Source organism: Phyllobates terribilis, unplaced genomic scaffold (assembly GCF_046119375.1).
Source record: "Phyllobates terribilis strain yellow unplaced genomic scaffold, ASM4611937v1 Scaffold_11__3_contigs__length_659146591, whole genome shotgun sequence".
NCBI lineage: Eukaryota > Metazoa > Chordata > Amphibia > Anura > Dendrobatidae > Phyllobates > Phyllobates terribilis.
Genome location: NW_027362771.1, coordinates 122,078,547 through 122,104,139, shown reverse-complemented (window position 1 = coordinate 122,104,139; position 25,593 = coordinate 122,078,547). Strand labels below are relative to the sequence as shown.

Here is a 25,593-nt window from a genome sequence, read left to right as displayed (position 1 = left end):
GAAAACTGTAGTATTCCACATACAGTGGCATGTAAAAGTTTGGGCACCTCTGGTCAAACTGTGAGTTCCATTGTAAAACCTTCAGCTTGTGCCTTTCGTGGTAGTCTATTGTGGATTTTGATGTGTGCTTAGGATCATTATCCATTTGTAGAAGCCATCCTCCTTTCAACTTCAGCTTTTTTTTTTTTTTACAGATGATGCTATGTTTGCATCAGGAATTTGTTGAAATTTAATTGAATCCATTCTTCCCTCTACCCGTGAAATGTTCCTCATGCCATTGGTAGCAACACAACATCAAACCATGATTGATCTACAGCCATGCTAAATGGTTGGCGAGATATACTTTTCCTGAAATTCTGTGTCATTTTTTCTCCACACAGAACTTTGATCATTGTGGCCAAAAAGTTATATTTTAACCTCATCGGTCCACAGGACTTGTTTCCAAAATGCATCAGGCTTGTTTAGATGTTCTTTTGCATACTTCTGATGCTGAATTTTATGGTGAGGATGCAGGAGATGTACTCTTCTGATGACTCCTCCATGAAGGCCATATTTGTGCAGGTGTCTCTGAACAGTAGAACAATGTACTACAACTCCAGAGTCTGCTAAATCTTTCTGAAGGTCTTCTGCAGTTAAGCTGGGGTTCTGATTTGCCTCTCTAGCAATCCTAAGAGCAGCTCTAACTGAAATTTTGCTTGGTCTTCCAGGCCTTATTTTCACCTCCACTGTTCCTGTTAACTGACATATCTTAATTACAATTTAAAGCGAGGAAAGGGCAATTTGAAAATGCTTTGATATCTTCTTATAGCCTTCTCCTGCTTTGTGGGCCTCCACCATTTTCATTTTCAGAGTGCTAGGCAGCTGCTTAGAAGAACCCATGGCTGCTATATTTTGGCACAAGGTTAGAGGAGGCTGGGTTTTAATAAAGCTGGGAAATTTTCATCACCTGGCCTTTCCTAACCCTGACAGGCTAATTAAAGTCTGAAACCTTGGTCAAAGTTATCTGAGCGCACAAATCTCCAAATGTGCCCAAACTTTTGCATTGGCCCATTTTCCTTTTAAGAATTTTTAAAATGTAAAAAATGACAATATATATTTTTTTGCCTAAAACACAAAGGAAATGTGTCATCTTTAACTTTAGGCCTTTTAGAGATCATTTCATCTTCAACTTGCTTTACTGTTCACAATAACTAATTTTGACCAAGGGTGCCCAAATTTTACATGTCACATGCCACTGTCAATATCTATTCACACATGCAGTATAAAGTATATATAAAATATGTGTGTGCATGTATAGTGTATCTATGTTTTTTGTATACATAGTGCTATAATTATAATATCACCATTAGGGTCCAACTGTAAGCAAAGTTCATGTATAATGTATGTGTTTTACATTCAGGCTTGTTCACACTTTATTTCTGCAGTGCTTCAGGTGATTTCTGCCTGAATCCCTATGGAGCCATAGACAGCATTGACAGGAATGAAGTTCAAATAAACTCCATGTGTGATTTTTTTTTCTGAAAGTGTCCATCTGTTCCAACAGCCTCAGAAAAGTGGACACTTTCAGAAACAAAAAACAGTGTGAACTTGGCTTTATATACTATTGTACGTAATAGTGCAGTCTCCTATACTATGCCAAACTATCCCAGTATACCAACCAGACACAAACGCAGTTCAGAAGACATTTTAAAAAATAAATCTACAGCTTATCAATTCTTTCAGCATTTTTGTAGTGTTTTGCAAAAAGCTTTTTTTTATCACTTTTTATTTTGCTGTTTGGATATACAAAAAGACAGCAATTGTGTCAATGTTTTCTATTCTTTAACTGTTAGGGACAGCACTTGACCAATGTTATTCAATGGGGCAGTTCAGATGAGAGATTATTTTTCCCAACCAAAATTGCATGTGATAAAAAAATCGCTGCTTGCGCTAGTTTCTACTGTAAATCGGATGACACTCACCCATTGAAATCTATGGGTGCGTGAAAAAAATCAGATGAAACTGAATGATTTTTTATACGTTCGTGTGAACCTACCTTAACAGTGTTGGAATATTTCAGGATTGGGGCCAGTCTTTGAATTTTGCCCAGAGCACCAATTTGTCTAAAAGCAGCCCTGCCTCCAGGTCAGTATGATTATGTTAATACAGAACATGCATAGTGTTTTTTTAAGTGGTAAAAAAACAATTGGAAATTTGTAAAAAAAGAAAAAAAAATTAGCTGTTAAGAGACCTGTAACGTTTTCCATTTTCAGGTAAAAAAGTTGTTTGAGAGCTTGTTTCTGTGCCCTCAGCCAAAATATTTATACCATTTCCAGGTAGCTATAATGTTTTTATGACCTCTTTTTTTACATTTTCTTGCTTTGATACGAAGGCTAAAAAAGCACAGTTTTGGCATTTTGCTTCATTTACCAATTGGGTTAATTAATTTCACATTTTGATAGATCAGAGTTTTATGGATGTAGAGATATCACATATGTATATTTTTTATTTATTAATGTTTTAAAGGGGTAAAGTTGGGTGATTCAAACTATTTTTTCTTATTTTTGTAAAAAAAAATTTTACTTCACACTTTATTTTATACTCCCCTTTGGGGACTTGAAACTGCAATCATCTGATTGCTTATGCTATACACAGCAATATCATAGTACATATGACAGGCTTGGAGGGCTATCAAGGTAACCTAAAGGTGCCTTGTGATTATGTCATGGGCAAGCCCATGAGCAGTTAAAACACCACACCCCCGGGAAGCATGCTGTAAATGTATGCTGCAGATTGACAGCGGCATTTAACAAATTAACAGCTGCAAGCGCTACAGTGTTCATTTTAGGACATGATCAGATATCAAAATTAAACATCAGAATGAGGTCAGTTTGAGGATAGATACCCTGTCTGAGAACTGATTCTGACGAGTGATTCTGACGAGTGATTCTGACGAGTGATTCTGACGAGTGATTCTGACAAGTTGCTTTGACAAGTGACGTTTACAACTGTAAAAATAATATAAAAAAAGAAACTGTTCGCTGATGGAACTTGAACCCAAAATTCTGTATCCCAAAGCCAGTGTACTAACCACTGAGCTATAAATTCAGTTGTGAAAACCTAGGAGTTCTATTTGGTTATATGATTTTCATTGCAAACTTGTCTAAATCTCATTGGGACTTATGCACAGACTGCAAGCAAGCCAAATTCAAATGATGTTTGATTTTGATGTGTGAGTCTGATGTGTGACTTTCTTTAAACATCAGAATCAGAATCACAATGACTTTTAGTCACCCTGAGTATTTTCATGGTTGATGTCATAAGACAAGAAAATCAGTTAGTATCACTTGACTGAGTAGCTTAATGGTAAGGCATCAGTCTCTGAAACTACAGTGTTAGAGTTCAAATCCTGATAGGAATAAGATTTTTTTTTTATTTACTATTATGTCTATTAAGCACACAAACTACAGGGGTGTTTTACTTTTAATATCTGACACTCTGATTGTCATCCTGATGTGTTAAGAGTTTCAGACACGCTGTTTATTTGCATGGTAAATTACATAGCAAAAGTAAATTGGGAGTTTGCAGCCAGAACTTGGGTGTATGGAAATAAAAATTTACAATAAAGACATTTTATCATTAGACCCCTTTAAGAAATTATGCAAATATAAAGTCACTTGGAAATAGATATGTAGTAAATTATTGCCTCCCAATATACTTTGGCTATGTAATTTACCATGCAAATAGACAGTGTGTCTGAAACTCTTAACACATCAGGATGACAATCAGAGTGTCAGATATTAAAAGTAAAACACCCCTGTAGTTTGTGTCCTAAACAGTCATAATTGCCTATTAGGATTTGAACTCTTAACACTGTAGTTTCAGGGGCTGATGCCTTACCATTGCACTATCCAGTCAACTGATACTAACTGATAGCTTTTCATGTCTTATGAGATCAACCATGAAAATACTCAGGGTGACTAAAAGTCACTGTGATTCTGATGTTTGAAGAAAGTCACACATCAGACTCACACATCAAAATCAAACATCATTTGAATTTGGCTTGCTTGCAGTCTGTGCATTAGTCCCAATGAGTTTAAGACAAGTTTGCACTGAAAATCATATAATCAAATAGAACTTTTAAGTTTTTACAGCTGAGCTTATAGCTCAGTGGTTCGTGCACTGGCTTTGGGATACAGAATTGTGGGTTCAAGTCCCACCAGCAAGCAGTTCTTTTTTATTATTATTATTACAGTTGCAAAAGTCACTTGTCAAAATCACTCATTAGAATCACTCATCAAAATCACTTGTCAGAATCACTCATCAAAATCACTTGTCAGAATCACTTATCAAAATAAGTTCTCAGACAGGGTATTTAGTCTCAAACTGACATCATTCTGATGTTTGATTTTGATACCTGATCATGTCCTAAAATAGACACTGTAAGGAGGAGCTCACTTCCACATGCACCTGTTAAAGATAGATGGTTGAATAATACAGCCATCATCTCCTGGAAAAGATGCAGGCTCAGCCTCTGAGCAAGCATCAAATTCAGGGATCCGACATATGATGTAACTATATGTCATATGTCGGTAATGGACTACCCCCTCTTTCTTGATTCACAGCTCTGGATTAATAAGGACCAGAGGACAGCAGGTATACCTAGTGCAATTAGTTGGTTTTAACAGTCATTTTTGGCTGACAGATTCCTTTTAATAAGCGCAGGGAGTCACCTGTACCATTGTTGCTTCTCCACTCCTGTTACTGCTTTCCCAACTGGTGTGCTGGCATAAAAATGTGTTATGGATATCACTTAAATGCTGCAGCCTTCTCAGGGCACCTTGAGTCCATTAAGTATAAGTTGTAAGCTAGAGATTAACCCCTTAAACAGCTTACCTATTTTCAAAGATGCTTTAAAAGAAACATGGTTGTTTATATTTGGGAGACCCATACAAACCGAATATTTATCACACTTAAGGGTTTGCTGCCATGTGTTCAGTCTAACCAATCTAATGTGAGCCACAGAGCCCAGGCTGATAGTTTTTACTGTTCTTAATACAAACAAGTAGATGTGTTTGTGATTATTTTAATAAGTTTATATTTTAAGAAAAGGTGTAACTGTTTTTTCAGTGATGTTAACTGCATCACTTACAATACTTTGCACTAAAAAAACAATATATCATATGTCTATATTGCAAGTGTCTATAACAATATCATGTAATGAAGAGTATGATACACTAAATATGCTAAATTTACTCCTTGAGAAGTTTGATATAATATATTCAACAGAAAACACTATCACACAAATAAGAGAAATATTTGCTGACTTGTATTATCTTCTTGATGAAGCAAGTGACTGGTTGTAGATTCATTTTCTTTGTGATTTCCCTGATGGACACTTCTAGACTGCCATGGTCAGGAGCTGGCAAAATAACTCCTGGGAAGAGGTCAGAAATGATGCTATCGAAAAGTGGCACGTCATGGGATAAAAACTGCAAATAGAAAATGAGACAAAGAAAAAAAATTAGAAGCACTGCATTTTCCTAGAAAAGATATATGCACTTTGCAGCAACTTCAATAAAATATAAATATTGCATTTTTTTATTTAGTAATAATACCACACATACATTTAAATCATACATCTGACAATAGAGATGTTTGAATCTTTTGTTATTTGTATGTGCTAATTTTGCTGAATTTTCCCAAAATTTATGTGGCGACTAATTTTGCAATGAATCACAGGTACTACAATTGCCTAGAAACATGTGTGTAATACTCTAAGGTCTCATAGGACTGTATCTAACCCCTGTCAATCTCTTTAATGCAAACATAGCATTAGTAATGTCAAAGTGACCTCCTTCCCTGATAAACCTATGGATAAACAGATGGTAACCGTGCTTAACCCCTTCACGACATTTGACATACCTATACATCATGATCGGATTTGAATCCCCAATCGATAACGTATGGGAATGTCATGGCGATCGTGCGTGGCACAGTACCTGTGCCAGCGCGATCACTGCCAAGAGTTCAATTTACGTGATAGCCAAGCCCCGGCTGTCAAAGCCCCCTAAATGCTAAATTTAAAGTCCCGTAGAAGGACCTATTAAAAATATATTTAAAAAAATAATTAAAACAATGAAAAAAAATTCTACTCATACATTAAATACGTATCTTTATGTAAAAACAACATCTTCTTCTGCAAAAAACAAGCCACCATTCAGCTCCGTCAGTGGAGAAACAAATAAGCTATGGGTCTCAGAATTCTGCAATGCAAAAACAACTCTTTTTTTCTATAAAATAGATTCTATTGTGTAAAAGCAGCAAAACAGAAAAACATGATAACGCTGTAATCATACTGATCCGAAGAATAAAGCTGTCTCATCACTTTTACCACACGGTGAACTGCATAAAAAACACCCATAAACAATTTCTGAATTGCTGATTTTGGTTCCTCCTGCCTGACAAAAATCTCTGTAAAAAACGATCAATACATTTTATGCACCCAAAAATGGAACCAATAAAAACAGCAGCTCGTCCCACAAAAAATAAGCCCTCTCGTAACTCTTTTGGCAGAAATATTGAAAAATTATAGCTCTCAAAATAAGGTGATGCAAAAACTTGTTTTTGCAAAAAAAAGTATATTTTAGTATGTAGTCAAACATAAAAAAACAATATAAATCTGGTATGGCTGTAATTGCACCGACCGAAAGAATAAAGCAGTCTAATCATGAATACTGTATGAGGAATGATGTAAAAAGTAAAAAAAACAAATTCTTCACATGCTTATGATTTGTTCATTCTTACTGTTAGGAGGGCGGTTGCAGACAACTTTATTTTAATGGAACGCAACCGACCCCGGGGTCCGCGATGCAGCCTGGAGGACTGCTGCCGAACACTTTCCGGGTGGAAAGTAAAGTAACCAACTTAAATGATAGACCCTTCCGTGTTACTGCACACAGGACCGGGTATAGCGGTTCGCTCTATCTCCATTAGCAGCACGGGAGATAGGCGGAGAAAAACTATCTGTAGTTCTGTTAACTACACAGGGACTACACTGGCGGCGCTAGGATGCGTGTGTGACTACGCCGACGGGTACTCGTGCCTCCAGCCGGCGTGCTACCGGACTGCAGGGTATTACTCCACGTGTCTGACAGACGATAGCCGTGAACAGGACGTCTGCAGGCTGCCGGGGTGTTAGGCGACCCCTTTGGCTGAGCCAGACTGCTAGATGAAGCTACCTGCCTCAATGGAGCTAACCTGCCTAGCGGAAACTACACGTGGAACAGAGTCGTCCACACACCAGCATCACTGTCAATGATCAGAGCGCGCCGCCATGTTTGTGGGCGGGCCTTTTAAAGACTAAGCCCTGCCCACCGACACGCCATTGGTGACGCTACCCGTCGACCAATCAGGCGGTGCCAGATCACCGGGTCAGGTGGGTGCCAAACCACCAATCACGATCCGCCAGGTCACGGGCATGCTCAGTGCGGCGAATCCTGGACTTAGACTCCAAAAGCCCTGTCTCCCTCTGCAACCTATGTTTAACATTGCTAGGCACAAATACCCAGGAGACAATCTGCACAATTCGTGGACCAGCTAGGTGTTGGGGCTGATGATGATGCTGAGCAGCATCAGCCCTGGCTGGACCGAGATGGGAAACCACAGAAGATTCTGGACCCATTTCGAAATCCAGCACAAGACCAACGCCTAACATTATCCTCCCTTCTAATATCCCCCTCCACTTGATGCTGATTTTCCTCGATGAGCAGGGGGGCAAAAATGTGGTCCACCGGGTCACAGAGGGGATTCACAGAACCGTAACCCATCCGATGTACAGGGTACCCTTTTTTAAAGCGGGGGCAAACCTCGCAGATTCCCCGCGTACTTTAGTATTACGAGCCGTGAGCCACACTCTGTCGCCTGGATAGAATACGGGAGCAGGACGACGAAAAGTGACAACCGACTCTCTATGTGTGGAGTCTGTCACGGGTGACAGATGGGGAAGACCCGCCAGACTTTGGCGGACAGATTTATCTCCCGCACAGACGGGACACGCGAGGACAAAGTCCTTAACATCCTGGCTCCACCGGGGCCACCAATAGGACCGCTGAAGGGACTTTGTGGTACGTTTGATCCCCAGATGAGCTCCAATCTTAGGGGCATGAGCCCAGGAGATCACCATATTCTGTAGATTAGGGGAAACAAACGTCCTCCTCGATGGAACCTGGTTAGAGGACACAGCAGCCACCCTCTCTACCTGAGAGTTCCTTTTGACATAGTCTGACAAGACCCGGGTCCTGGGGACAAACAAAGAATCTGTACCGGAAGCCGCAACGGTAGAGGGATCAGAGACTACCCTCCGTGTGACTGCGACCATACACTGAGACGCACAATTCTCACTCCAGGAAGAAATTTCCCCCGTATTCCAGTCAATATGTGGAGTATGACAACGTAACCAGGGGAGACCCAATAACACCTCGTCTAATCGACCGGGAATAATAAGAAATAAGATGACCTCCAGGTGGCCCTGAGGAAATGACATGGTGAGGGGAATCGACTGGTGGGTGATTTGCGCGTCCAGGAGTGAACCATTGACAACATTAATGTTCATGGGTCTTGACAGTAACTCTAAAGGGATGGCATGCCTCTGGGCAAACGTAGATGATAAAAAATTGCCAACAGCACCAGAGTCCACCCACGCCTTGGCAGTAACTGCAGATGTACCAAAGGACAATGACACATTATATAATAATTTGAAGGAAGAAGTTCCAGAATTTAATACACCTCCTCCAACGGTGGTAAGACCAACTCGTTTACCCGACTGCTTGGAACCCTTATTAACGGGAGACTCCAAGAGATGAGCAGGTCGGGAACGAGAAGAGTTAGACTCCGTTCGAGATACATCCATAGCCTCAGGCTTCGGGTCGGGAGTCTCGGGTTTGGAAATGGGTCTAGAGAAGGAAGGTGCCAACTGATACTGAGGTCTGGTGACCTCCAGCTCTAACTTGTGTTCCGCATGATGCAAGTCTATACGGTTAGCGAGAGATATTAACTCCTCCAGGGAGGTTGGGATTTCTCTGGTAGATAGAGCATTTTTAACATGACCAGCCAAACCCTTCCAGAACACCGGGATAAGCGACCACTCAGACCAATCCAGTTCTGCAGCTAGGGTTCTAAACTGGATGGCATAGTGGCTGGCGGTGGTCAAACCCTGAATCAACGCAAGAAGCTTAAGAGCTGTATCATGCGTGACCTGAGGAATACACTTTTTAAGACTCTGAGAAAGAGACCCGCATTAGTCACTACGGGGTCATTGCGCTCCCACAGGGGAGTAGCCCACTCCAGAGCTCTGTGGGAGCGTAATGAGATGACATATCCCACTTTGGCTCTTTTGGAGGGGAACCGTGCCACCATCATCTCCAAGTGAATGGAGCATAAATTAATAAAACCCCTGCAGGATTTACTGTCCCCAGAAAATTTTTCCGGGAGAGCAAAACGGGGTAATGGGGCAGTTGCTGCTGTCGCAGCATTTATCGCAGCCGAGTTGACCAGATTGGCTGCTTGCGAAGCAGCCTGGATAGCTACTGCAGTGATATCAGTGGCCGGAGCTTGTTCCAGAGACCTAAGTCTAGTCTCCAGTTGCTGTATGTAACACTGTAGTTGCTGGTTGTCGGCCATGTTCGGCAAGACCCTAGAGCTCTGATACTGTTAGGAGGGCGGTTGCAGACAACTTTATTATAATGGAACGCAACCGACCCCGGGGTCCGCGATGCAGCCTGGAGGACTGCTGCCGAACACTTTCCGGGTGGAAAGTAAAGTAACCAACTTAAATGATAGACCCTTCCCTGTTACTGCACACAGGAACGGGTATAGCGGTTCGCTCTATCTCCATTAGCAGCACGAGAGATAGTTTTTCTCCGCCTATCTGTAGTTCTGTTAACTACACAGGGACTACACTGGCGGCGCTAGGATACGTGTGTGACTGCGCCGACGGGTACTCGTGCCTCCAGCCGGCGAGCTACCGGACTGCAGGGTATTACTCCATGTGTCTGACAGACGATAGCTGTGAACAGGACATCTGCAGGCTGCTCGGGGTGTTAGGCGACCCCTTTGGCTGAGCCAGACTGCTAGACGAAGCTACCTGCCTCAATGGAGCTAACCTGCCTAGCGGAAACTACACGTGGACCAGAGTCGTCCACACACCAGCATCACTGCTCAATGATCAGAGCGCGCTGCCATGTTTGTGGGCGGGCCTTTTAAAGACTAAGCCCTGCCCACCGACGCGCCATTGGTGACACTACCCGTCGACCAATCAGGCGGTGCCAGGTCAACGGGTCAGGTGGGTGCCAAACCACCAATCACGATCCGCCAGGTCACGGGCATGCTCAGTGCGGCGAATCCTGGACTGACTCCAAAAGCCCTGTCTCCCTCTGCAACCTATGTTTAACATTGCTAGGCACAAATACCTGGGAGACAATCTGCACATCTCGTGGACCAGGTAGGTGTTGGGGCTGACGACGATACTGAGCAGCATCAGTCCTGGCTGGACCAAAATAGGAGACTGCTGAAGATTCTGGACCCATTTCGAATCCAGCACCAGACCGATGCCTAACACTTACTCCCAAAGATCGCATTAAGGTTTGGCTCACATTTATCCTTCCCTCTACTCTGAGCGCTTACACCAGGGTTTCTTTGTAAATCTCTGAAATACTTGCAGATTTCCTATAATGAGAAATATGGAGACACTGTGGATGCCGCCTGGCCTATGATCCGGCAGTGTCCATCTTTTTAAGCATGGATAAAAGTGTGGTCAGCCACAGTTTTGTGCACTTTTGAAAATAAGGACACTTATGAACAAAGGCCAGATGGAGTACAGAGTAACTCTGCTGCCTCATTATAGTGATTGGGTTTCATCTAAATCACCTCATTTGGAAATTTAGATGAAACCTTGATGTAAGTGCTCAGTGCAGAGCACAGGACAAATGTGATCCAAAACGTTATGTACAGTAAATATTTCCAATAAAAGTTTTAACTCAATCCGCAAAAAAGTAAGTCCCCACTCAGGTCCATCATCTGTCAATTGAATTATAGAGGGCTTCCACATTACTGGTAATACAAAGGCTCTGGAAAAACGCTATGGCTCATCACCCCCCAAAAGATGTCCAACAAATTTTGCACTCCCAGATCAAAATGCTTTCCTCTCTTCTTAGCCCCAGTGTGCCTAAACCACATTTAGTACAAAACCAGTAAAAATGGTCGGTACTCCATTATGGGAAAGGTGGTTCACGTGGAAAATCAGAATTTGCATCAGTAGAGTAAAATCCCGTCACTCACATATGTTTTCTGTTCTTCTTTTAATCAGCAACCGCAGAAGACGTTTCAGCCCATCCAGCGCTTTTATCAAAACATTTATCAAACGGGATTTTACTCTACTGATATATAAACCACATTTAGTGTCCACATGCCTGGAATTTCTGTAGTGATGAGAGCTCATTTTATTTATGGGTACATGTCTCTAGAAGCACAAGCAGGGCATAATGTACTAGACACTGCAATATTCACTTATCAACATCCATTGCTGCTTGTTTCTGGAAAAAAACCATGGAGTCAAAATCATCACTACATCTGTAGATAAATTCCCAGAGGGGTGTAATTTCTAAAAAGGATCACTTTAGGGGGAGATTCTGCTCTTCTGGCACATAGTGACTTTGCATATGAAGTCCGCAAACTATTCTAATAAAATCTGTGCTCCAAGTGTCAAATAGTGCTCTTCCCTCCCAACTGTCGCCACGTGTCTATGTCCAAGCTCAGCAGAAATTGTGTGTCAAATTTTGGTGCCATTTTTCCCCATTTTCCCATGTGAAAATGTAAAATCGGGGGCTTAAACAAAATTTTTGTGGAAAAAATGTAATTATTTTTTCTTCACTGTCCAATGGTATAAAATTCTGTGACCCATCCATGCTGTCAAAATCGGGTCAATTATGTGGGGTTCTGATGTTTTGGCACTTCAGGGGCTCTTCCAGTGGGTCATGCACCCTCAAACCATAACAGCCAAATCTGCACTACAATATGGCGCTTCTTCCATTCTGAGCTTTGCACTGTGCCTGAAAAGTATTTCTCGATTACATGTAGGGTATTGGCACCCTCAGGAGAAATTGCACAAAAAACTGTGTGGTCCATTTTTTCCTATTAGTCCTTATAAGAATAAAAAACTTCGGGCTAAAACAACATTTTAGTGGTAAAAATATAATTATTCTTTTTTCATCGCCCAAAGGTATTATATTCTGGGAGTCACATGTAGTGTCAACATGCTCCCCTAGATGAATTCATTGGGAAGTGTAGTTTTTTCACAAATAAGCACTAAATATATTGACCTAAATTTACCACTAACATAAAGCACAATGTGTCATGAAAAAATAATCTCAGCATCACTGAGACATGTTGAAGCAATCCAGAGTTATTACTTCATAAATTGACACTGATCAGGAAGGTGAAAACAGGTGGTAAAGGGGTTGACTGCTTACTTGTCTCACACACACAGACACACACTATCTATACAGTATGTTCAAAGTCTTGGGGCTTTTTCTTTCTGTGCATTAAGCTGTGTCATCCTCTTACTAAACAGATTGTCCCCAAAAATTCAGCACTGAATTCCCTTCCTCTCCTTTTTTTTTAGTCTATAACAGGCTTTCTGTTCTATAGGATAACTGTGCTATACTATGTGATGTGATAGTTGCAATGCATTATTGGGAAGCAAACCCAGTCATGCTCAAGGTCGTTTAACTTCCTTGGCTAATGCAATCTTCTGCCTTGTGTAAATTAATAGTAGACATTTTTGCCAATTCACGCAAATTGAATAGAAAATTATTTGAATATGCTGGATCCAGTTTCTCACGTCAAATCGCTTTGCTCATCTCTATCTAACATTAAAAATGAAATGCAAATTTTATTACAAGTTTAAATGTAATATTTAAGAAGTAGCATAGTCGGCACTCCGCAGTCCTTGGTGGTGCACGTGGAAAATAAATCACAAATAGAAAAGTCGGGTCCCGGCACTCACGTGTACGAAGTTAGTTCATTTATTCCACATATAGGAGAGTAACAAAACATTTCAGCCCCTCACAGGCTTTTGTTAATTGTGAAATTGCCTGATTAACAAAAACCCGTGTGGGGATGAAACGTTTTGTTACTCGCCTGTATGTCGAATAAATGAACTGACTTCGTACACGTGAGTGCTGGGACCTATCTTTTCTTTTCTATAAATGTAATATTTGTCCTTTAATAGTAAATTTTGTAAAAAAAAAAGTTACAATACAGCTATAGTAATTCCAATAATTCTTGGAGATTGAATAGGTTGTATGTTTTATTGCATAACATGGCTAACTTTCCTTATCATTCATTTTCAGACACTGTGACATGTAGTTTGCTACCTGGCTCTTAGTTTCTTACATTTCCCATGTGGCTGTTTACCTCATACAAAGACATGCTATACCCCTATTTATAGTTTTATTTTTACAATATCTTCGCTCCCTAAAGAGTTGAATCTGCTCTGTACATCCCCATCTTCCTCCTTAGTACTAACACTGATAGAATGAAGTGATGGTGCTGCTAAGAGAGTCGACATACACCATCAGGCACAGTCTACTGTTGGGTCAGCAGCAGTAGGACAATCAGATCTGAAGGTGTTAACTAGACTGTAAATTCTTTCTGAAAAGTTCCAGTTAAAATGGTTTCATGTAATTTCATAAGCACTGTAAAGGGGGTCTATGCAAAGGAGTGTTGTACCTATTTAAAACATTGATAATGACTGTTATGCAAATTATTAATATTGACATTAAGTTTTCAAGTTCTTATACTGTGGTTATAAATTCACTAGATGGTAGCCCGATTCTAATGCATCGGGTATTCTAGAATATGTATGCGGCCGACAGGGTGCAATCAACAGAGCGGTGTTTAAATTTGGCGCCAAAATCTCTGATTGGTCGAGGCTGGCAACCGTGACCAATCACCAAAGCGGTGTTAAAATTTGGTGGCTATATCGCAGATTGGTCACGGCCGGCGGTCGCGACTAATCAGCAGAGCGGGGATTAAATTTGGCGCCAATAATGCTGATTGATCGCGGGCAGCGAACGCGACCAATCAGCAGAGCGTTATTTAAATTTGGCGCCAATAATGGTGATTAGTCGCAACCGCGACCAATCAGCAGAGCGGTGTTAAAATTTGGCGCCAATATCGCTGCTTGGTCGCGGCCGGCCACCGCCACCAATCAGCGAAGCGGTGTTTAAATTTGGCGCCAATATCGCTGATTGGTCACGGCCGGTGGTTGCGACCAATCAGCAGAGCGGGGTTTAAATTTGGCGCGAATACTGCTGATTGGTCGCGGCCGGCAACCGCTACCAATCAGCAGAGCGTTGTTTAAATTTGGCGCCAAAATCTCTGATTGTTCGCCGGGGAGCGGCGCTGCCTATGCGGGTACTTCCGCTGTGAGCAGCTGGGAGATGAGCGGCTGCTCGCAACAGAAGCATCCCGACCGGCGGCGCCGCTCTTCGGCCCTCCGTTCACACTTGCCATCGGGAGATCAGAGCGTTGTTTAAATTTGGCGCCAATCTCGCTGATTGGTCGCGGTCGGCTGGCGTCCGTGACCAATCAGCAGAGCGTTGTTTAAATTTGGCGCCAATCTCGCTGATTGGTCGCGGTCGGCTGGCGGCCGCAACCAATCAGCAGATCGTTGTTTAAATTTTGCACCAATTTCGCTGAATGGTCGTGGCTGCCGTCGGCGACCAATCAGCAGAGCGTTGTTTAAATTTGGCGCCAATCTCGCTGATTGGTCGCGGGCGGCTGGCATCGGCGACCATTCAGCAGAGCGTTGTATAAATTTGGCGCCAATCTCGCTGATTGGTCGCAGCTGGCGTCCGCGCCCTATCAGCACAGCAGTGTTTAAATGTGTCGGCAAGATCGCTGATTGGTCGCGGGCAGCGTCCGCGACCAATCAGCACAGCAGTGTTTAAATGTGGCGCCAAAATCGCTGATTGGTCGCTGGTCGCGAACGCTGCCCATCAGCACAGCAGTGTTTAAATGTGGCGCCAAGATCGGTGATTGGTCGCGGCCGCTATTTAAATGTGGCGCCCAAATCGGCGATTGGTCGCGGGCAGCGGCCGCGACCAATCAGCAGAGCGGTATTTAACTTTAGCGCCAAGATCACTGATTGGTCGCGAGCGGAAAGCGCGACCAATCAGCGAATCGTATTGGTGAGGACCGGGGAGCGCCGCTGCCTGTGCGGCTACTTCCGCTGCGAGAAGCCGGGAGATGAGCGACTGCTCGCAGCAGAAGTATCCCGACCCGCAGCGGCGCTCCCAGGTCCTCCCTTCCGCATGGAGGTCAGCGGCGGCGGCAGTCGGGGTCCTTCTGCTGCTACCGGCCGGGAGATGAGCGCCTTGCGCCGGTCATCTCCCGGCTGCATCTCCGTCCCGCAGATGAGCCGCTAACGGCCACCATCTTTTTTCAGAAATCCCGCGGCGCTGATTGGCCGCTGCCGGACCAATGAGTGACACGGGATTTCCAGGACAGACAGACAGACAGAAAGACAGACAGACGGACGGGATAAGACGATTATATATATAGATGTTCCACTGATGATGATGACCACCATAATGGAAACAATTTCCAGCACCAGAAAAAAATTAAACATATACGTTTAATTGAATTGCATAAAAATCACATAACCAAAAAAAAAATTACGTAATTCCCTCTTAACCGATAGTCATAAAAATAAAAATAATAATGTGGATAAAATTATTAAGAATAAGATCATTTTCTCCACTCTCCCTTTAGTATAGATTATTTTGGTATCACGCAGTTGTTACAAAGCATTTACCAATCCTTTGACCCTTTATAAAATTCTTTCAGAAGGGATCAAATGTGTGGCCAGAAAAGACCACAAAATCGGCAATTTGGTGTCACCTAGCATTTTTTCTAATTATGCTGTCCATAATTTTACGTGGCTTAACCTGAAGGGATCTTTTAAATGTGGAGGGAACATTGTGCAATTTATGTAAATACATGTTTAAAACTAAGATTTTCAACACGGATAGCAACACGAATAAGATCTATAATATACAATCCTTTATTAATTGCAGCACCACATTTGTGGTTTATATGGCCATTTGTATTTCAAGTAATAAATATTATTGTATAATATATGTATATTCATTGTATGATATGTATGTTTTTGTACATTTATTTGTATTTTTTCTTTTATTTGGCTGATTTATGTTCCTTTGTTTCATATGTCTGTGATTACTTCCCTTAATTACGTGAGTTATGTATGTGATTGGATGGGCATGCAACCTAATGTGTCTAAATTCACTCAATATACCTACAAATAAGGACATGAATGTCTGAAACGCGTAAGGTTTATTGTCATTTCGCCCTTCCCCTTTTTGTTATTCTTTGTTTGGCCCTTTTTTTGAGGTTATGAGATTTTTAAGGTATTCAATTAAATATATATTTTTAATTGTTTTCTGGTGCTGGATTCTTCCAATTTTTTGCATTAATTTCTTGTATTTACCATGTGTTGATGCTCTTATGTTGTTTATGTCCATAACAAGGACCCACACTCATCAAGTTCACTTTTTGAATTTACCTTTTGGGTCACCCATATTTTCTAATGGATAGAGATGGGCGGACCCCTGGATGTTCTGGTCCACCGGCTTTGGCTGAATATCTAATAAAAGTTTGGTTCGGGTACCAGAACAGTACTCGAACCCGGAGCCCATTCATATGAATAGGGGACCCGAATATCCGTGGTTTCCCACACTGTCATCTGACTGACAGCACAGGAAACAGGGTCTCTGATCGATAGTAAGTTTGTTACCGCCAGTAAGATAGCTAACTGAGACCTGCGGTAAAAAGCTTACTGCAGGTTATAAGCATCGGCTGATGAGAGTACTACTACTCCCATCAGCCTATGCCTGCAGTCACTGATAACAGTGAGAGCAGGTGCTGGCTGATGACTACTCCCATCAGCTGATATTAATAGCCTGAAAACCTTTAGGGCTCTTGATCCGTTCCCAGAATATAAAACATCAGCCCAAAGCCATCTGCTTTCCCTCTGCTGATTATGAAAATTATGAGGGACCCCACGCCTTTTTTTCAGTTTTTTTTAACAAGTACAGTAAAATACACATTCAAGGTAACCTTAGTTCACAACCTCCTGGTGTTCCAGCAGCTGGAAACGCCAGTAACCTTAAAGGGGTTATCCGGTCAAATCCGATAAGTCTGCAGTGACAGTTGCGAGGCCCAGAGTCTACACTCACTCTCCAGGCTGCGCCAACTGGCCGGGATATGCATAACTCATACATACCCTCCGGTCCCGAGTCAGAAACCGGCGACTCCCCGCAGCGCACAGTGCGTGCGCTGGGGGATTCATAGGACTGCAGTCACACAGAGTGAGCGCAGATTTATCAGTTTTGACTGGAAAACTCCTTTAAAATGCCCCTCAAAGTTGCCCATGAGGTTTCCGCAGCTGTCGAGAGACCCATTGGCTTTGAACTCTGGTGTAAGGTTACCTGAATTCAAGCCACCTGGTCTCACGATAGCGCTAGTGCTGGACTGTTGAATGTCGGAGTGCCGAGTACCGGGTAGTGAGTGCAACTCCTATCACTGTCGCCTGTTCTCCCTGAGATCAGCACGACCAGATGACAATGATGAGAGTTATAGTCTGCACCCACAGTGAACATTATGTGTAAAATAAAGAGTTAAATGAAAAAAACAGCGTGTGCTCCTGCCAATTATTCATTACCAGAAGAGGGAAAGCCACCCGCTGGGAGCTGATATTACTAGCTAGGAAAAGGGTCAATTAACTCAAAATGTTCCCCTAGTATTAATAACATCTCACAGCTGTTTTATTAGCGTTTACTGGCTAGTTTACCGGGGGGACCTCAGAAAAAAAATGACATAGGGTCCCCCTATATTTACTAACCAGCAAAGGCTAACAGATAGCTGCGGGCTGATATTAATAGCCGAGGAAAGAACTATTATGCCCAAATGGTCCAATAAAAGCTCACACCTGTTTGATTAGCGTTTACTGGCTAGCTTACAGGGGAACCCTAGAAAAAAATTGACTTAAGATCCCCCTATAAAATTTAGCTAGCAAAGGCTAACCAGACAGCTAGTGGCTGATATTAATGGCCAGGAAAAGGGCTATGGATACTATCCCCCTCCGAGTCTAATAACATCAACCCTCAGCGGCCCCAGAAATGGTGCATCAATAAGATGCACCAAATCTGGCGCTTAGCCACGTCTCTTTCCACTTGCCCTGGTGTGGTGGCAAGTAGGGTAATAGGGTTGGGGTTCATGTCAGCCTTGTATTGGCAGCTGACCTGAAGCCCAGGAGGTAGTAATGGATAGTGTTGAGCCACCCCCGTAGTGTTCGGGTTCGGTTCGGTTCATCGAACACCGGGATGTTCGAGGAACTGTTCGTCGAACTGTTCGAGGAACTGTTCGTCGAACACCTTAGAACACCGTCGAACACCGTTAAAACCAATGGCAGGCAAACAAAAACACATAGAAACACATAGAAAACACCTTCAAAGGTGTCCAAAAGCTGACAAACTGCTCAGAAGACGCTTTCTTTAAAAAAGCCGGCCGGCAATTCAGCAGCGGCATACACCGGTACCCGACAATTTAGACAAGAAGGAATAGAGCCTCACACATAGATTAGATAGATAGAAACATGTCAGTCACATATATATGAAGTACAGTGACAGTGTTGCTTACTGTACTTGTCATTTAGTGTAAAGGATTTATTAAAAAAAATAACTGTGTTTTCATGCACCGTCTCTTTAAAAAAGCCGGCCGGCAATTCAGCATCTGTACCCGACAATTTATAACAGAAAGATAGAGCATCACACATAGATTAGATAGATAGAAACATGTCAGTCACATATATAAGAAGTACAGTGACAGTGTTGCTTACTGTACTTGTCATTTAGTGTAAAGGATTTATTAAAAAAAATAATTGTGTTTTCATGCACCGTCTCTTTAAAAAAGCCGGCCGGCAATTCAGCATCTGTATCCGACAATTTATAACAGACAGAATAGAGCTTCACACATAGATTAGATAGATAGAAACATGTCAGTCACATATATATGAAGTACAGTGATAGTGTTGGTTACTGTACTTGTCATTTAGTATTAAAATAAAGGATTTATTATTAAAAAAAATTGGCGTGGGGTTCCCCTTAATTTTAGTCTCTAGCGGAGGTTAAGCAGACAGCTGGGCAGATGTTTGAAGCCTGGGAAGGGGGTAATACCCACGGAGCTTCCCAGGCTACTAATATCAGCCCCCAGCTGAATACATAGCCTTTACTAGCTATTAAAATGGGGGACCCCCCAAAAAAAATGACGTGGGGTCCCCCCTAATTTAATAGCTAGCAAAGGCTAGGCAGACAGCTGGGGGCTGATATTAATAGCCCAGGAAGGGAGCCATGAATATTGGCCCCCTCCCAGGCTAGAAACACCAGCCGTCAGCCGCCCCAGAAATGGCGCATTCATAGGATGCGCCAATTCTGGCACTTAGCCTCGCTCTTCCACGCTGCCCTGGTGCGGTGGCAGGGGGTAATAGGGTTGGGGTTGATGTCAGCTTATAATGCCAGCTGACATCAAGCCCAGGTTAGTAATGGAGAGGCGTCTATAAGACACCCCCATTACTAACCCCATAGTCAAAGTTAAAAGAAAACACAAACACCCAGAATAAAGTCCTTTAATTGAAATAAAGACACAATCCTTTATTGTTCTAAATTAAACCATACTTACCATCACGCCCATTCCAGCTGAAGCCAACGATCTCCTGCAATAAAAGAAAAATAATAAAGCAACCTCATCCTTACCTTTCCATGGTTCCCACGACAGCTTCAGCTCTGCTACATCGAGATGACAGGCTGGACCGCAGCAGAACGCTGCCATCCAGCCTGTCATCCCGCAGACACTGAGAAGCGCAGGCATGCTTGCGCTCTGCAGTGTCTGGCTGTGACGGCATCCAGATGAGCCGAGTTCATGTCCAATGAACTCAGCTCACCTCATGTACGTCACTGACAGCGTGGGAGAATTCTCGCGCTGAGTGCAGGAGAATTTTCCCACGCTGTCAGTGACGTGCATGAGGCTGATATTTAAATTTGGCGCACAAATCGGTGATTGGTCGCGGGCAGGGTCCGCGACCAATCAGCACAGTAGTGTTTAACTTTGGCGGCAAGATCAGTGATTGGTCGCGGTCAAGACGGCGACCAATCACCGATTTGTGCGGCACATTTAAATAGCGGCCGCGACCAATTGGATGTCAGCGCCGCTCCCCGGTCCTCCCTTCACACCCTAGCCGCATGGATGTCAGCGGCGCTGCCTGGTTGGATACTTCCGCTCCGAGAACCCGGGACATGAGCGGGTACTCGCAGCAGAAGTATCTCGACCCGCAGCGCCGCTCCCCGGTCCTCCCTTCACACCCTAGCTGCTGATCTCCCCACAGTATCCGCATGGTGTTACAAAGGTCCGGACATTTGTGTTAAAAATCGCTGATTGGTCGCTGGCGCTGCCCGCGACCAATCACCGATTTGGGCGCCAAATTTAAATATCGGCCGCGACCAATCACCCATCTTGGCTCCACATTTAAACACCGCTGTACTGATTGGTCGCGGACGCTATTTAAATGTGGCGCCAAAATCGGTGATTGGTCGCGCCCAGCGTCGGCGACCAATCAGCTCAGCGGTGTTTAAATGTGGAGCCAAGATCGGTGATTGGTTGCGGCCGATATTTAAATTTGGCGCCCAAATCGGTGATTGGTCGCTGGCAGCGCCAGCGACCAATCAGCGATTTTTAACACAAATGTCCGGATCTTTGTAACACCATGCGGATACTGTGGGGACATCAGCGGCTAGGGTGTCAAGGGAGGACCGGGGAGCTGCGCTGCGGGTCGGGATACTTCTGCTGCGACCAGTCGCTCATGTCCCGGGTTCTCGCAGCGGAAGTATCCAACCAGGCAGCGGCGCTCCCCGGTCCTCAGCAATACGATTAGCTGATTGGTCGCGCTCTCCGCACGCGACCAATCAGTGATCTTGGCGCTAAAGTTAAACACCGCTCTGCTGATTGGTCGCGGACGCTGCCCGCGATCAATCACCGATTTGGGCGCCACATTTAAATAGCGGCCGCGACCAATCAGCGAGCTTGGCGCCAAATTTAAACAACGCTCTGCTGATTGGACGCGTCTGAGGTCCGCGACCAATCAGTGAGATTGGCGCCAAATTTAAACAACGCTCTGCTGATTGGTCGCGGACTCCAGCCGCGACCAATCAGCGAGATTGGCAACAAATTTAAACCCCGCTCTGCTAATTGGTCGCGGATGCCGGCCGCGACTAATCAGCATTATTGGCGCCAAATTTAAACACCGCTCTGCTGATTGATCGCGGTCGCCGTCCGCGACCAATCAGCAGTATTGGCGCCAAATTTAAACCCTGCTCGGCTGATTGGTCACGGTTGCCGGCCACGACAAATCAGCAGTATTGGCGCCAAATTTAAACCCCGCTCTGCTGATTGGTCACAGTTGCTGGCCGCGACCAGTCAGCGATTTTGGCGCCAAATTTAAACACCGCTCTGCTGATTGCGTCGGGTCTGCCGCATACATATTCTAGAATACCCGATGCGTTAGAATCGGGCCACCATCTAGTTTCATGAAATAATTTAAAAAAAAATTGACGTGGGGCTTCGCCCTATATTTGTGTCCAGCCAGGTACAGCAGGCAGGAACGGGCTGCCCCCAACCACCAGCTGCCTATTTGTACCTGGCCGGACACAACAATATAGGGAAGCCCTTTTTTTCTTAATTATTTCATGAATTTCATGAAATAATTAAAAAAAAAAATACGTGGGGCTTCGCCCTATTTTTGTGTCCAGCCAGGTACAACTAGGCAGCTGGGGGCTGGAATGCGCAGCGCAGGGCGGCCCAAGCTCTCTGGGTCCCCCCCCGCTGCAAAATGCAGTCCGCAGCCACCCCGGAAAATGGCGCATTCATAGAAGCGCCATCTTCTGGCGCTGTACCCAACTCATCCAGGGCACTGGTGCGGTGGCTCACTGGGTAATAAAGAGGTTAGGGCCAGCTTGGCATTATCAGCTGGCCCTAAGCCCGAAATTCATGGGGTCACGCCAATATTAGACATGACCGCCATGAATTTCTAGTAAAGTATTTAAAAAAAACACAAACACCCAGAAAAAAGTCCTTTAATTGAAATAAACACACAATTCTTTATTGTTCTAAATTAAACCATACTTACCGTCACGCCCATTCCAGCTGAAGCCAATGTCTTCTGCAATAAAAGTAAAATAATTAAGCAACCTCATCCTTACCTTTCCATGGTTCCCACGACAGCTTCAGCTCTGCTACATCGAGATGACAGGCTGGACCGCAGCAGAATGCTGCCATCCAGCCTGTCATCCCGCAGACACTGAGAAGCGCAGGCATGCTTGCGCTCTGCAGTGTCTGGCTGTGACGGCATAAAGATGAGACGAGTTCATGTCCAATGAACTCGGCGCACCTCATGCACGTCACTGACAGCGTGGGAGAATTCTCCTGCACTCAGCACTTCAGCGTGAGAATTCTCCCACGCTGTCAGTGAAGTGCATGAGGTGAGCTCATTCATGTCCAATGAACTCAGCTGACCTCATGTACGTCACTGACAGCGTGGGAGAATTCTCACGCTGAAGTGCTGAGTGCAGGAGAATTCTCCCACGCTGTCAGTGACGTGCATGAGGTGCGCCGAGTTCATTGGACATGAATTCGGCTCATCTGGATGCCGTCACAGCCAGACACTGCAGAGCGCAAGCATGCCTGCGCTTCTCAGTGTCTGCGGGATGACAGGCTGGATGGCAGCGTTCTGCTGCGGTCCAGCCTGTCATCTCGATGTAGCAGAGCTGAAGCTGTCGTGGGAACCATGGAAAGGTAAGGATGAGGTTGCTTTATTATTTTTCTTTTATTGCAGGAGATCGTTGGCTTCAGCTGGAATGGGCGTGATGGTAAGTATGGTTTAATTTAGAACAATAAAGGATTGTGTCTTTATTTCAATTAAAGGACTTTATTCTGGGTGTTTGTGTTTTTTTTAACTTTGACTATGGGGTTAGTAATGGGGGTGTCTTATAGACGCCTCTCCATTACTAACCTGGGCTTGATGTCAGCTGGCATTATAAGCTGACATCAACCCCAACCCTATTACCCCCTGCCACCGCACCAGGGCAGCGTGGAAGAGCGAGGCTAAGTGCCAGAATTGGCGCATCCTATGAATGCGCCATTTCTGGGGCGGCTGACGGCTGGTGTTTCTAGCCTGGGAGGGGGCCAATATTCATGGCTCCCTTCCTGGGCTATTAATATCAGCCCCCAGCTGTCTGCCTAGCCTTTGCTAGCTATTAAATTAGGGGGGACCCCACGTCATTTTTTTTGGGGGGTCCCCCATTTTAATAGCTAGTAAAGGCTATGTATTCAGCTGGGGGCTGATATTAGTAGCCTGGGAAGCTCCGTGGGTATTACCCCCTTCCCTGGCTTCAAACATCTGCCCCAGCCGTCTGCTTAACCTCCGCTAGAGCCTAAAATTAAGGGGAACCCCACGCCAATTTTTTTAATAATAAATCCTTTATTTTAATACTAAATGTCAAGTACAGTAACCAACACTATCACTGTACTTCATATATATGTGACTGACATGTTTCTATCTATATAATCTATGTGTGAAGCTCTATTCTGTCTGTTATAAATTGTCGGGTACAGATGCTGAATTGCCGGCCGGCTTTCTTAAAGAGACGGTGCATGAAAACACTATTATTTTTTTTAATAAATCCTTTACACTAAATGACAAATGCAGTAATCAACACTGTCACTGTACTTCATATATATGTGACTGACATGTTTCTATCTATCTAATCTATGTGTGAAGCTCTATTCTGTCTGTTATAAATTGTCGGGTACCCTGCTGAATTGCCGGCCGGATTTTTTAAAGAGACAGTGCATGAAAACACTATTATTTTTTTTGATAAATCCTTTACGCTAAATGACAAGTACAGTAAGCAGCACTTTCACTGTACTTCGTATATATGTGGCTGACATGTTTATATCTATCTAATCTATGTGTGAAGCTCTATTCTTTCGGTTCTAAATTGTCGGGTACCGGTGTATGCCGCTGCTGAATTGCCGGCTTTTCATGTTTCACTGTTGGCACTGTTCCCATCGATTTGGGCAATCACTGTAATGCCACAACCACCATGGCTGTGGCATTACAGTGAGTGGCAGACAATCCCTGCATGATTGGTGCTCTAAATAGCGCCAGACATGCAGGACACGCTTTTGGTGCACGAACAGTTATCGAACATAACCTCGAACAGCCGAATTTTTTGCAAATCGTTCGGGTTCGTCGAACAACTCGAACACCGCCCAAAACAGCTCGAATTTGAGATTGGCGAACAGTTCTAGTCGAACACCGCTCATCTCTAGTAATGGACAGGCGTCTATGAGACACCGCCATTACTAACTCCATAGTAAACGCTTGTAAATAAAGACATAGTATGCAAAAAATCCTTCCTTTGAAATAAAAGTCCACACGGTTTTACTCATTAATTTAAAAATAAAAAAGCAACTGTATACTCACCCAACACCTAATCCCAGAAGCCATTGTCACCTGTAAAAAAAAAAAATTAAAAAACAGCCATATTCCTCACTTGTCCGAATTGATGAAATAATCCATAATGTTGAACGACGATCTCACTTGTAGAGCAATCACATCAGCAGAGGAAGTCCGTGTTTGGGGTTCATGCCCGATCACTGGGTGTTCGATATGGGCCCCAAACTTTACTGTTTGGGTTCGCCCATCTCTACTATTGGATTGTAAACTAGTGAGCAGGGCCCTCTCTCCTCTTGCTAATGGTTGAATCATGTGTTACTCGGTAATGTCTGATTTAGTCTGTACATATCTCCACTAATCTGAAAAGTGCGGCAGAAGATGTTATATAAAGATTATTATTATTATCATTATTATTATTACTACCTGTGAGCACATGACTAGATCAGCAGGTAATCAAGTTTGAAGAAATAAGACATTTTTGAAACCACTAAGAAGTTTTGGGAGTGTGTTGTATGTGCACCCCTACACACACTTTGCTTGGGGCATGAGTTAGAGCCGAGACGAGCACAGCGTACACAGCTGGAGAAGAGACTACATGTAAGTGATGATACAGGGCTGCTTGTTGGAACGATGCCTTTTAAGATTAAAATCAACACTTCCTATTTATGGACTATTTAAGGTCAAATAACAGCTGATTGTCTGTCCCCACAACACTGATAATAATAATCTCTCCCATAGATAAATTATCAATATGTTGTGACCAGAGAACCCCTTTAAATTGAGTTTATAGTTTCAGAAGCTGCTATATTAAAAAAAAAGAAAATGCATGTTTAAAAAAAAATCTTATTTCCCCACTGTCTTTCTTATAATTATTCTGTCAGTCATTTAGTATTATGACTCAAACTTGACTTTTTAAATTCCACATTATATAATTAAGATATTAAAATTTTTACGTTGAAGCTCAG

At 43.5% G+C, this 25,593-nt stretch overlaps 1 protein-coding gene across 1 annotated transcript in view; it reads right to left on the bottom strand.

The window, feature by feature from the left end:
• The window catches only part of LOC141165727 (dynein axonemal heavy chain 3-like), a 2,796,342-nt gene that overhangs the window by 1,557,005 nt on the left and 1,213,744 nt on the right, over window positions 1-25,593 (bottom strand). Inside the window, exon 33 of the mRNA XM_073651577.1 lies at window positions 5,307-5,471. Within this exon, the coding sequence (XP_073507678.1) occupies window positions 5,307-5,471 (165 nt within the window). The remainder of the gene's footprint in view (window positions 1-5,306; window positions 5,472-25,593) is intronic.